Source organism: Lissotriton helveticus, chromosome 9, assembly GCF_964261635.1.
Source record: "Lissotriton helveticus chromosome 9, aLisHel1.1, whole genome shotgun sequence".
Classification (NCBI taxonomy): domain Eukaryota; kingdom Metazoa; phylum Chordata; class Amphibia; order Caudata; family Salamandridae; genus Lissotriton; species Lissotriton helveticus.
The window spans coordinates 1,215,489,171-1,215,502,561 of record NC_136070.1 but is presented as its reverse complement, the minus strand read 5'-3'; the positions used below and the strand labels follow the sequence as shown (position 1 = coordinate 1,215,502,561).

The window sequence follows — 13,391 nt, the reverse complement described above, 5'->3', positions numbered from 1 at the left end:
CCAGTTGACATAGGTGGTTTTCATCTACTCATGGAAAGGGCGGCAAAAAGATTCCACCTTCCTATGGTCACCAGAGAGGAGGATTGTTACTTATATGATTTTAAAGATCAGCCTCAGAAACAAGTTCGTTCAATCCCCATCATCGATTTTATTTGGCAAGAAGGTCTCAAGCTCATGCAAAACCCTAATTCAATTCCAGCTGTCCTACCGCGGCTGGATAAGAAATACAAAGCCCCCGCAAATTCACCTGCTTGTCTCATTGCACAACCAAAGCCTGATTCCATTATTACTCAGGCAGCATAACGTCGGGCCAGGAATCCATAGTCTCCATTATCAGCACTTACGGACCAAGAGGGTAGACACCTTGACGCTATTGGCAAGAAGTTTTCCACTATGGCGGCAACTACGGTTCGAGCGGCCAATTCTTTAGCTATTCTTGGCCGTTACGATCGACAAATGTGGTCAGACATTTCATCCCTTTTAGATTTGATACCAGAGCCATCTAAAGCAGAAGCGTTAAAAATTCTTCAAGACGAGGTAAGGATTTCCTCGGAGATTATTGATTGTGCTGTTGATGTGTCTTCTACTGGGTTCCGTCTATTGGCGGGTGCGGCAGTCCTCAGGCGACGGGGCTGGTTGAAGGCCACTTCATTCCGTCAGGAGGTACAGGCGAAAATATTGGACATGTCTTACGATGGGGAATCATTGTTTGGCCAACATATCGACGATCCCCTTCCGACAATCAAGAAGGACACGGACACTGCTCGTGCTCTCGGCACTCTCCAGTTCAAAAAGCAGCCCTTTCGAGGTGCAAGAGGTCGTGGCTCCACATCTTCCTATCGGCAAGGGCAACAATGTTACTCCTGAGTACACAATTGTACAGACAACAGCCTTCTACGTCTTACAGACAATACAGAGGTAAATCCTCTTACAGAGGAAAGGATTCCTCCAAGAAGCAATGACTTTTTCCATCCATCATCCCTGACTCCTCCCGCTTTTTCAAAGATTGGCCGTCGAATCTCCCACTTCTACTCCAAATGGTCACTGATAACTACCGATCAATGGGTTCTGGCACGCATTGGAGTTTGTAAAGATTCCTCCCAATTCTCCACCAAAAGGTCCACCTCCTGCCCACCTGAAGGAACTTTTAAGTCAACTCACAATTTTATTAATAAAAGGCGCGATCGAAGTGGTGCCGAAACTACAAAGGGGCAGATGATTCTATTCGAGATTCTTCCTTATACAGATAAAGTCGGGAGAATGGCGCCGTATTCTGGACCTACGCGCCCTGAACAAATACATCAAAAAGAAAACATTTTGCATGCTGTCTCTTCAGGAGGTACTTCCTTTACTATCCCAAGGGGAGTATATGACAACTTTGGATCTTCAAGATGCTTATTTTTATCTTTCCATTCTGCCGAGACACAGGAAATTGCCCCCCTGCAACTGCGATAACATCTTGATTAATGATTAGCCACAATTTTATACGCCCAATTTTATCAGCACTTAATTTTAACCAAGTTAGACCAGACTTACATTGTTTTACAGCTGTTAAATTCATCTATTACCTGCTTTTTTCTTGTACGCTTTCTAGTGGGAGATTTAAAATATGAATGACTTTGATACTGATATTCTATATATTGTTATTAAATGAAATGATTTTTCTTTTGTGATTTTATCATCTTAATATAGCAATAAGCAACATCAAGGTGACCAGTCCAGCTTTGCAAAGGGCTTTCTGCCACCTGGCAACAAGTGTTACTGCATTTTTAGTAGCTTTTGCACTGTTTGAGCTAGAAACAATTTTTGTTTGTTAAATCTGCAAATTATGCAGAAAATTATGAACTATATGGCAAATGCGGCAAATCTACAACTATGCAAAAATCACCACTGCCGCACAATCCCAGTGGCCCTGCATAAAGGTCACTACTTAGTCTTTAATTCTTGCCACTTGAGGTTACAGCATGGGTGTCAGGCAGAAGCTACATGAAGACTCTGCTCGACTTTTGATTGCTCGAGGGACCAAGAATTAACTTGTGTTCAGGTTAAAGTCCCCACGTGTTATTGTTTCCTTTATCAACCTGTTTGAATTTGTTTTGAGTCCTATATCACACTGAGCCCTTCCTGCACAACATTCATATGGCATTCTTAGCCTTCCTGGGAAAAATGAAAAGCTAGGTGGGACAGGGACATTGGACCTCTAGGTTTGCTTATGAGACTCAAGATGGGTGGAAGAAGGTGGGCTGAGGAGGATAGTTGCTACAGGTGTTATTGCCTTCTGCCTGAGGGCATTAAAAACTATTAATTTCTCTTCTCTATTCCTGGGCCTCTAATCGTGGATTGATAAATTAAAGCCCTCAGTCAAGAACAATTTATTTTCTTTAGATTGGTGGTACCATCACTAAAGCAATGAAACCGCAGAGATCAGTACTTTTTTGTTATAAACTATGTGCCCTCTTGAGTCACAATCTGGTTAAAATTAGAATATTATCCCTTTGGTTGGGGACTATTGCATTAGCATAACAACCATTCCACTTAGGTGTATACCATGGATTATATACCCCACCGCACCTTGGTACTGGTTAAATAGCACCTGTTACAGTTGCCATCCTTTGGCTATAAACAGAGCAAGCTCTCGAAATATTGCTGATAGAAGGTCCAGGAATAATTGAAAGTGTAATCGGGTCTGATACTGGATTTTGGATTCAGGTTTTACAGTGGTATTCAATGTAGTTGGATAATGTTAAATATTACAGCTTGTGTCCCTGAAACTCTTTAATGCAATTTCCCCTCTAATTGCCACCCAAACTTCGCTCTTAACAATAAACTCCTATTGTGCATCCCAAGAGGCCATAAGTCTGATTTTTTTTTTTTCTCTTAGATTCATAATTTTTTTATTCCTTTCATAGAATGAGCCATGAAATGTGTAATGCCAAATCCTGGCTGTACAGTTTTTATATCATCGTTTCCTTATTTAATAACAAAGATGGTTGACTTAGAGAGACTGTAATTCCTTTAGTATCTTTCCCGACATAATGTGAGTATCCATATAAAAATCTGATTTGTCTCTCCCAAAGTCTGTCAGCTCTCCTATATGCTTGTGGACATGATGGAAGTGCACAGATCCCTTTCATTCATTGCCATACAAAGCAGTAATTAAGAAACACAACATGATTGGCGAGACCGGAGCAGCACTTTTTATTTTTGTTATGCGCAGAATTTGAAGGCTTAGCAGGCACATTACTTTTTTGACTTAAATACTATAATGCATGATCATCAGTAAACATGTCTTGTAAACAAATATGTTTCACTAATCTACAAAGAAACCACGTCATAGTGTTGTTTATGAATACATCACAAACCGTTTTCTGGTTCCACGTTAATCTAAAAAGTTGTTTGGAAGATTCTGCAGCAGGCTTTGGGTGGACAGTAGGGTTCCTGAGAGTTGGTGAAAGTATGCCATAGGATAGATACAAGAATTTGTGTCCATTTGGCCGGGAGCCACACTTGGTGCTTTAGAGAAAGATCAGGATTTTCTGGCTGTTTGTGATCACGGGGAATTAATTCCTTTGCACCACTTTAAACAGGAATAGTGTTTGGCATTTATTCTTTAGAGGTTTGAACCAAGTTTGTTTTGTCTGCAAATTTCTCACCGCAAACAGGACCACTGCCTTCTCGTCTCTCCACAGGTTCCCCCGTCAGTCACCATTCTCTTTTTCTCGAAATGAACTGAATTTTTGTGTGTAGACTTTAGTTCACAGTCACATTCTACATTTGTAAGGATCATGTCCACCCAGGGCTTTGTCAGCATATCTACAGAGCACAGTTCATAAGGCGGTGTCCGAAGCTTCATGGGTACTCGTTTCAGCATTCAGACTGAGCAGCTCAGAGCTGTCAATTTGCCCCTCCTCGTAAAGAGCAATCTTCTGCAGCAACTTTTCCTTTGCATTACTCTTTTTGGACGTTTCTGTTAAAGTGAAACATGAAGGTTTAGCACGGTTCATATCGGGAGATAGGATATCCTAAAAACAGGTAAAAGACCAACGTTTGGCATAAATCATTTCAGAAACAAACAGAATGCAATTCCTCTTTCAAAGATTATCAAGGTAGTGTTTGCTTAAAGCAAATTTATACGTGTATCCTGCAGTCCACTCTTATGACTTAAGAGCGCATCTAGATACCGTTTCAAAACTTAATGGAAAATAATGCATAGTCAACAGCGCTTCATATGGTAAATATGATGAATGCAAAATGTGGTATTAACAATGTAAAATATACATCAGAAGCTTCCACACTGAATTGTTCTGTATCGTGAGGCATGAGAGAATATTAAAAGATGCACTTTGACTTTCATACTTAATCACTGCTTCCTTCATTCTGTCACTGTTTGAATACTAAAATTAATGAAGATAAGTAAATACAGCTCAAAGTGTTTCGTCACAAGTTTGAATACCAGGACCAACTCAGCCTTCCATCCTTTCAAAACCAGTACACGGAATACCATTAAATTGGATAATAAAACCTGTTATTGACAGATTTTCGAAACCGCATAACTGTAGCTAAAGTTTTAAAAATACTATTTGCTTCTGCAAAGTTGTGTACATTTGATAAGCTTGTTTCCTTTAGAACTGAGATTGCACTTGTTTGTTGATGGCAAATGGCCAAGAAGGCTTTCTTCTAACCATCGCCACTAGGATCAGACTACCTCTACCTAAAGCAGTTTGATGCTCTTACCACACCAGCCAAAACCTTTGCATTGCCTCAGTGAGGTGGAGGCGTCGTCCTCAACAGGATCTAGGTAGCCATTCGGCCTTCAGTTTCAACAATTCCATCCTCTCTTCAAAGCAGCCTCCAGTGATATGTTGGCGAGCAATAGAACATTAGAACTAGTAAACTGTCTAGCCACCTCTATGGCAGACATCGTAGCTTTCTTGTTTACCTATATGATCCACTTACTTAGGCCAGAAATACAGAAATTCCTTTATCATTCACTATTGTCCATTGTGTCACAAAATCCCGCTGTTACTTGGAGTGCTTTTCATCAAATGCGGCAGATAAGTAGGCTTGCTCCCTTACTCCAGTCTTACTGGTTCTTTTTTTGATGCTTGGAATATGGCACAACCCAGTACTTGGATTCCTCTTTGTCCCGGGGATGGGGGAGGAGGGGGGAATGCAAGGGGGGAATGGAAGGGGGAGGGAAGAAATAGACTGGGTGGAGAGGGAGGGACAGGAAGGAAGGGAAGGTGCGCAACAGGGAAGGGGGTGGGATAGAACAGTAGGGGAACGGTATTAGAAAAGGATGGGGGTGGGGGGGGGGGGGGGAGAGAGTATAGCCTCAAGAGGTATTTCGAAGATGACCGAATACCTTGAGGGCTCTGCATCTACACCATCCTGTCATATGAGAATCCAGATTCTCTTCTCCTGCAGGAGTGACTGAATTCACAATCACATCTGCAAAGGAGATAGTCCAGATCCTCTTCCAATAATTTTGCCCTATCATTTATGGCGTATGTGAGATTAAAAAAATCAAATCAAGGAAACAATAGCACAGGAGAAAGAAACATCAACGGTTAATGACCTGCACCAATATATGAAAACGCAGCTTGTAGCAAATGGAAATACAATCGAGCACTGCAACTAAGTAAATTTGCCAGGGACCAGTGGGATTATGAGTCAGGCAGAACTTGACTTTGGCCAAGAAATTAGATATCCCAAGAAGGCTACTCAATCAAACCAAAAGTTTTAACACTATCTGCACCAGGAACACTTCTGAATCAAAAGTGGACACAGACCTCTCCGAGGGAGAATACAGAAGTGCAGGACCAAGTAATAGTGGAAATACAATTTATTTTCCTGGAATACCAGGTAATGAGAGAAACGTGGCAGAGAACCTCCCAGCGTACACGTCTTCCAGAGCACACAGGAGCAAAACCAGATGGTGCAAGAGGGGGTGCAGCAGATTCGGAATCACAAAGAGTGACTAAGAGCAGGCATGGGGTGCAACAGAAGTTATGGGGGCAGAGTTGACAGTGGTCAATTTTACTGAAAGGATTTAAATTAATGTTGATCAAGAGGTCCTCAAAATAGGTCTGACTTTCTGCCCTACCTCATGTTTCGTTTACATACAAACACGTTTAGATCTCTATCAATACATTAGGAAACTCAAGCTGATGAAGGTTCATATTCTCCATCCCAAGAAAACGGGATCTACTGGGATAGAAACATCAAGACCTACCAACAACCTGACAGGAATTGATTTGCAGGCTTTGATGACACTACATCATTTAGATGAAGCAGCACTATCCAGCTTTGAAAGTTCAATGGATGTTATTGTTATAGAACGAGCAGGGATATGGCAACAGTAGCAAGAGCACTTTTAAGGCTAAATCGCGCTTTACCCACAGGCTTCACATGACGCCATAGACTGCTTTCATGAGGATGTTACAAAGGATTGGAAAAGGTTGAGAACCAAGAGTCAAGGAGGACATAACAGCAAGAATCAGAATATGATTAAGGAACAATGGTAAGCGATACTATCACTCAAGTATGACAATGCTGTAATTAAAAAGCAGTACAAAAGGGGGTGGTGATGGACGGAGCATCTGAACCAATCAAACACTCACACCCAGTCAACATATCTGGGTTTAATCCATCACCCGAAACAAGTTTCTATCACCACCCCCTTTTGTACCACTTTGTTCGCCATAAGTTGGCAGGGTATGCTCAGACGTGAGTCCCTTGCTCACTTTGCCAAGAACAGCTGGAGATGGCACACCACCTCCTGCAGGGCCTCGGATTCATTATCAACAAACAGAAGACAGAGTTCAGCCCTTCTCAGTCTCTGTGTTTCCTAGAATTTCTCATCTGTTTGGTGGACCAGACCTTAAGTTTTCACCACTAACCCTGGGCGTACTACTACGCTACGCTTGTGGAGCATGCGTAGTTTGCGCTACTACGCACTACGTGAATTGCACGTACCACAGTGCAAAAAGCGTAGCGGGCAATTTTTGCTCGCTTGCAGTCCTCAATGTCAAGTTGGCGACTGCGAGCGAGCAAAATCAACATCCCGGCGAGACTTTTTCCTCGTTCGCGATCAGCAACATTAAGTTGCACTCTGCAAGAGATGCCGTTTTGCAATGATTGCACAGTGCGGACAAGCATCCGGCACTGTGCAATCAGTGCTAACAGCAATTCCCTACCGCACTATGCAGTTGCGTAGCGTGCGTAATGCACTTCACATAGCTACGCGTAGCGCTACTATGCAAACTACGCCCACGGTTATTCACCACAATAAAGTGTCCATGAACAAGAAGAGTTGAGATGTGCCAGATACTTGACCAAAATAGTGGTACTTCTTGGCCCCCCCAGACAGGAGGGCTCATCCAGTCACCCTCTGGCTTACTTCATATCAGCTATTTGACTAATAGATATATGGCGCGCTAATAACACATTGCATTCAGGAGCAAAGGGCAGTCTCTCTCAGATTGACTATTTTCTCACTCTGAACAAATGGGGAGCGTGAAGAATCGCGCTCCACACCCAGACGCACTGCGGTATTGAGGATACTAGATCCACTCTTTATAATCCATTTATCCAACTCTTAATTTTTCAAGTATTTTTCAAAAGTGTTTTTCATCTTTTTCTTCTTTTCTTTAACTGTAATCCACATATTCGACGTATTGCGTTATTCGGAAACTTAACGTATTAACTTGTGCCCATCCAGGCTTCATCGTACATACGAATCCAACGCAACAAGTAGTTCAGAGCAGTATTTCTTTATTTATTCATGACCCAATGCATTTCGGGCAAATCTCTTGCCCTTCGTCAGGGGTAACTGTGAATCAACAAATTGTAAAACATTCCATTAATAATCTCTAAAACCTTACTTTCGCTTTATGTAAATCATTTGTATTAAACATTTCATAAGTTCACTTTACGTAAAATAATTGTGCAAGTACATTTCCGTTCTGTTATATCCGTTCCCTCTATCTCAAATCACGCTCTATTCCTAAATACGAGCAAAGGGGCTATGCCAAATCCAGTCTGCACGCAACTGACAAAGCCTGCAAAGTAACCCTAATGGAATATGTTGACAAACATCGGTGTGCACACCACCTCATTCATCGTTTAAATTCACTGCCCTTTTGTTGGTGTTGCACCCTATCGAAAAACAGTTTAAAACAAAGTTACGTTTCATGTAAGATTCCACATAACATTTATCAGCGAGCTCAGAACAGTGTGTAAACAAGGAGGCAACGTGAAATGAGATACGCATTCCAGTCACGGCTGTATAATAATGGATGTCACTTCATATAATATAATTTTGTTCCGCTTAGGAATGGTTTTGTTAAAATTTTTAAATTGCATTATGGTCACTGTAGTTTTATGTGAATAACACGGTGGTAACTCAGTTCTGTTTGGGAAGCACACGTGATGGGGTGGAGCTAAATTAGTTTAAAATTCGGCAGAGAACGCGGGAACATCTTAATGGAGAAATCGGTAGTCTAAGACCAACTCGGGGCTATGTGAAAAAGAAATATGTGAGCAGGTACGTGTGATGGGTAGATATAAATTATTTATCTGATAGAACTTGTTTATTGTAGACCATTTGAAATCATAACATTTTCTTTAAAACAAGCCACCGGCTTCTCATGAGGAAGTCGGTTAATCGCGGGAGGTAGAATAAGCGGGAAGTTAGAAAACGAGAGTAAGTTCAGTTAAAGAGCTCAGTGTTCTCTGCAGTAGGTATACATTGTATCTAATTTGGTAAAACACTAAGCATGGGTGTCAGGTTTAAGTATGACTTTGCTCGTATTTAGGAATAGAGCGTGATTTGAGATAGAGGGAACGGATATAACAGAACGGAAATGTACTTGCACAATTATTTTACGTAAAGTGAACTTATGAAATGTTTAATACAAATGATTTACATAAAGCGAAAGTAAGGTTTTAGAGATTATTAATGGAATGTTTTACAATTTGTTGATTCACAGTTACCCCTGACGAAGGGCAAGAGATTTGCCCGAAATGCATTGGGTCATGAATAAATAAAGAAATACTGCTCTGAACTACTTGTTGCGTTGGATTCGTATGTACGATGAAGCCTGGATGGGCACAAGTTAATACGTTAAGTTTCCGAATAACGCAATACGTCGAATATGTGGATTACAGTTAAAGAAAAGAAGAAAAAGATGAAAAACACTTTTGAAAAATACTTGAAAAATTAAGAGTTGGATAAATGGATTATAAAGAGTGGATCTAGTATCCTCAATACCGCAGTGCGTCTGGGTGTGGAGCGCGATTCTTCACGCTCCCCATTTGTTCATATGTTTATGGTGCATCGGGGCTATGCCAAATCCAGTCTGCACGCAACTGACAAAGCCTGCAAAGTAACCCTAATGGAATATGTTGACAAACATCGGTGTGCACACCACCTCATTCATCGTTTATTTTCTCACTCTGGCACACCACCTTCCTCATTTCCCTGAGGTCCAGCCCCTTGCCAGAGGCATCACTGATCACTTTCCATTTGTAGGCAGTCTTTAGTCTCCATAGGAGACCAGACAACTGGGAGATGCACTTAATCCCTAGTACCTAAAAATACCTTGGATCAGAAAAAGCCTCTTTAGACGACAGATCAATATTTTGTAGAAAACGACTCCCCAGTTGACTCCGCGCCAACCCTATGGGAGGCGTACAAAGCAGTAATTAAAGGAAGAGGGCCTCTCCTTAGTAGTGGGACACAAAAGGAACAAGAGTGGCAGGTTAGAGATGCTCATACAAGAGATTCACGAGTTGGAAACTAAACTTACAGAGCAGGGACACAGAAACCAAACACACTCTAGGCCTAAAAGAAGGAGTATGAGGACGCAGCAATAGATGCAGCTAGAGTGAGCAACTCATCTCCTCTGTGAGGTTGGGAATAAGGCTGGGAAACTTCTGGCCTAGCTAGACAGGGTGACCGTTGGGTGTTGAAGGTACAGACTGCCACGGGCAAGTTGGCAAGGCATAGACGGTGTGGGGCAGATGCCTTCGCCGCCTACTATACACAGCTATACTCCCCAGCTTGGTTGATATATGGATCCCATACCTCCCAAGCTCAGACGAGGGCTTTCCTGGAAGAGGAATTCACCAAGGAGGAAATCATAAGACTTGAACTCTGGTAAGGCGGTTGACCCCAATGGTGTGCCAATTGAATACACTGACCGCTTCCAAACTGGCCCCTTACCTGCTATGAATGTTTCAAGAGAGTCGACAACTGGGCTCCCTCCCTAGAGACCAAAGATTGGCCACGATTGCTGTTATACACAAGGCTGGTAAACCACCAGATGATTGCACCCATATCGGCCAATCACGTTCTTAAATGCGAAATTAAAATACTAGCCAAGGTACTGGCTTCCTGAATGATTCAGGTGATCACAACTCTGGTTCACCTAGATCAATCTGGTTTTATGTCAAGAAGAAGCACCACTCTTAACTTACGGAGCCTATATGGTGTACTGAGCTAGGCTGTCAAACTTCAGGAGGATGCCTTGGTGCTCTCGCATGACGCCTGGACCGACCACTGGGAGGACAAAATATCGCTTACACAGATGGCATTCTGCTTTACATGGCAGACACTGTCTTCAGGCTAGACAGATTAATGCAAATACTTACCCTGCTTGACCGCTTTTCAGGATATACCACTATCTATAGGAAGTCCCATATATATATATATATATATATATATATATATATATCCATATCCTACACAGAGGAACCCCAAGACTGTACCGCAACGGTGAGCTAACTATCACCATGGGTGGATTCCGGTACCTCGGAATGCATATAACAGCTGACCCGGACTTGTTTTATAGCAGTAACCTGACAACTGGAACGGCTGAAGCAAGATGTCCAACACTGGAGATCCTTACCTCTGTTGCTTCTTGGCAGAGCTGCGCTTGTTAAAATGATGTCATTACCTTGTTTACTCGATGCCCTACACAACACTCCCTATATGGTCCCTATATCCTACTTCAAAGCAATCGAGGGCGAAATCAGGACATTAGTCTGGGATGGGTACCTGGCACGAATAGTTTTGGGAGTCAATGGTTGTTTTGTATGACTGAGATGTGTCTAAGCAATATGAGCACCTTTGTAAAAGGGTGTCTATTGAACATCTAGGATGAGACAAATTTAACCTGCATGGAGCTTATAGTGATGACCTCGGACTTGCAATCGCTAAGCAAAACCTTGCAAGGCTGTGGGGAGTGGAGCAGGCACCAGCACTGGGGAACTGGAAGAAGGACATGAAATGGTGCATGGTGGCTGAGAAGGGGATATATGAAGGTTGTGGCTGTCCCCAAAAATGGGCGAAAACTTTGGGGGAAATGGAATGAAAACAGGGGCAATCCTTGCACTCTCCTCACCTCGTTGGCTCCAATGTATCGCTCCCTAATCAATCTGCATTGAATGTTGATGTTAATGATGCTACAGGCGGGAGGGGACACAAGGAATGACTGACGTTGAGGGGGAATTGCTATATATGACCAAGATGGTGTCCAGCAGGGTATTGTTTTTGCTTCTTAACTGCATCTTTAATAAAAAAAATATGTATTACAAATAAAAAGAAATAGTGACACTTCTCACAGCCTGGATACAGGCGATTTTTCCCGGGCTGGTACATTATCGAGCCTTTCAGCGTCTCATGACAGCGCCTTTGTGGAGGGTGTCCATCCTTTGTGACGCAGGTTTGCAGTCAGTCAGAAGCCAGAGCAGCAGCCCAGTGTTGGTTAGACCACGCAAAGGCATTGAATGGCAGAACCATCTTCGGGTCTGTGCCAGACTTGGCTTGCAAGTCAGATGCCAGCCTCTCTGGTTGGGTCTCGGTATGGGCATATTACCACTAGAGGTACCTGGTCTCAGTAGGAAAGAGGGTTGCACATCAATTGCTTGGAACTGCTTGCAGGTTTGTTTGTGGTGCAGTCCCTCAAAAGAGTCAAGGCACCTAAGGATGGACATTTCCGGAGTCTTTTGCATCAGTTGGCTCAGCAGCACCAGGCCCAAAGTCTGGGCAGACTTCACCAGGGAGTTCTGGGATATTTGCCTTCATGGAAAGATCTTGGTCAATGCACAAAATCTGCACGAGAGGCTCAATTGCACTGCGACTGGCACTCCAGACACCTCAAATACTTCAGTGCTGGATACGACTGTATTCCAAATGATCATGTCCAAATGGGGTCCCTGTCAAGTAGACATGTATGCATCGAGCATAGATCACCAGCTTAGTCAGTTCTTCAGTTGAAGACGGGATCCTCTTGCGGTGGCTATGGATGCATCCTCAAAGGTACTAGTCACGCCGCTTTGGAGATCTCAAGCATGCTTTTCCGTTCATCTAGAACTTTCTATGGATTTATCAATACAACTTCCCCAGGCTCCAACCTTACTGATGGACGCTAGAGGCAACTTTCACCGGTTATTGGTGAACGGTTTGCCTACACTGATGGCGTGGATGATTACAGGACATGGAGTGTCCCAGGACTTTCGAAACAAGCTTCAGAACTCATTAGGAGAGTATGTGCAGACTCCACCAGTAAACAATATGGTTCTGCTGGGTGCGGATGGTCCCATTTGTGTTTGGATTCCATAGGAATGGATGTAGTGCATATCCTCAACTTTTTTATCCAAGTTATCAGCTCGAGGGTTTGCTCATCGCACCATCAATACTGTCCGAACGGTCGTCTCAATTGCCGATCAACAGGGTTTCTGTAGGAGAGCATCTCCTGGTGTGTTGACTCCTCGGAGGTGTCAGGCTGTACAAACCTCCAAAGTGTAAGTATTCATGTCTGTCGGACATTAATGTGGTTCTTCATCTCTTTGAGATTTTACAGAATAACAGGTTTTTATCCAGGAAACAATTGACAGTTAAGCTGTCAATGCTCCTATATCTGATTTGGTAAAAACGCGTGTTGCATGTGAGAGAATTGGACAGATCAACTAGAATTTTCACTCTAAAAAGGATCACATTTGTGGTTTCTTGGAGAACCAAAACCAATATCAAGATGGTTCAATATCCAGCTTTCCCTGATCACCCAGAGCTTTGTGTTGTCAGATGTATTAAAGCTTATGCGACTAATTCAGACCTGTGGGCACTCAGCAGCTGCATAGTTCCTTAAAGTAACCCTTCAAAACAAGGTCTTTCACTACAATAGCTAGCTGGGTTTGGTGGTTCGTGACAGATGCGGGAATTGATGCCTCAGTCTTTGGTGCCCACTCTGCACAAGCTGCTATGGCTGCTAAGGCCTCCTCTCTCAGAGCTTACATTGAAGATAGTCTAAGAGCGGCTGATTGGTCATCAGAATCCACTTTGCAGCAGTTTAATTTCGAACCAGTGATGGGGTAGCATCCTTTGT

The 13,391-nt window shown here is 42.8% G+C and overlaps 1 protein-coding gene across 2 annotated transcripts in view; it reads right to left on the bottom strand.

The window, feature by feature from the left end:
• Positions 1 to 3,174: 3,174 nt before the first annotated feature.
• The window catches only part of IRAK2 (interleukin 1 receptor associated kinase 2), a 197,144-nt gene continuing 186,927 nt past the window's right edge, over positions 3,175 to 13,391 (bottom strand). For both annotated transcript variants that reach the window (XM_078661681.1, XM_078661682.1), the window contains one exon: positions 3,175 to 3,967. In XM_078661681.1, coding sequence (XP_078517807.1) covers positions 3,828 to 3,967 — 140 coding nt within the window. In that variant the 3' untranslated portion in view covers positions 3,175 to 3,827. The remainder of the gene's footprint in view (positions 3,968 to 13,391) is intronic.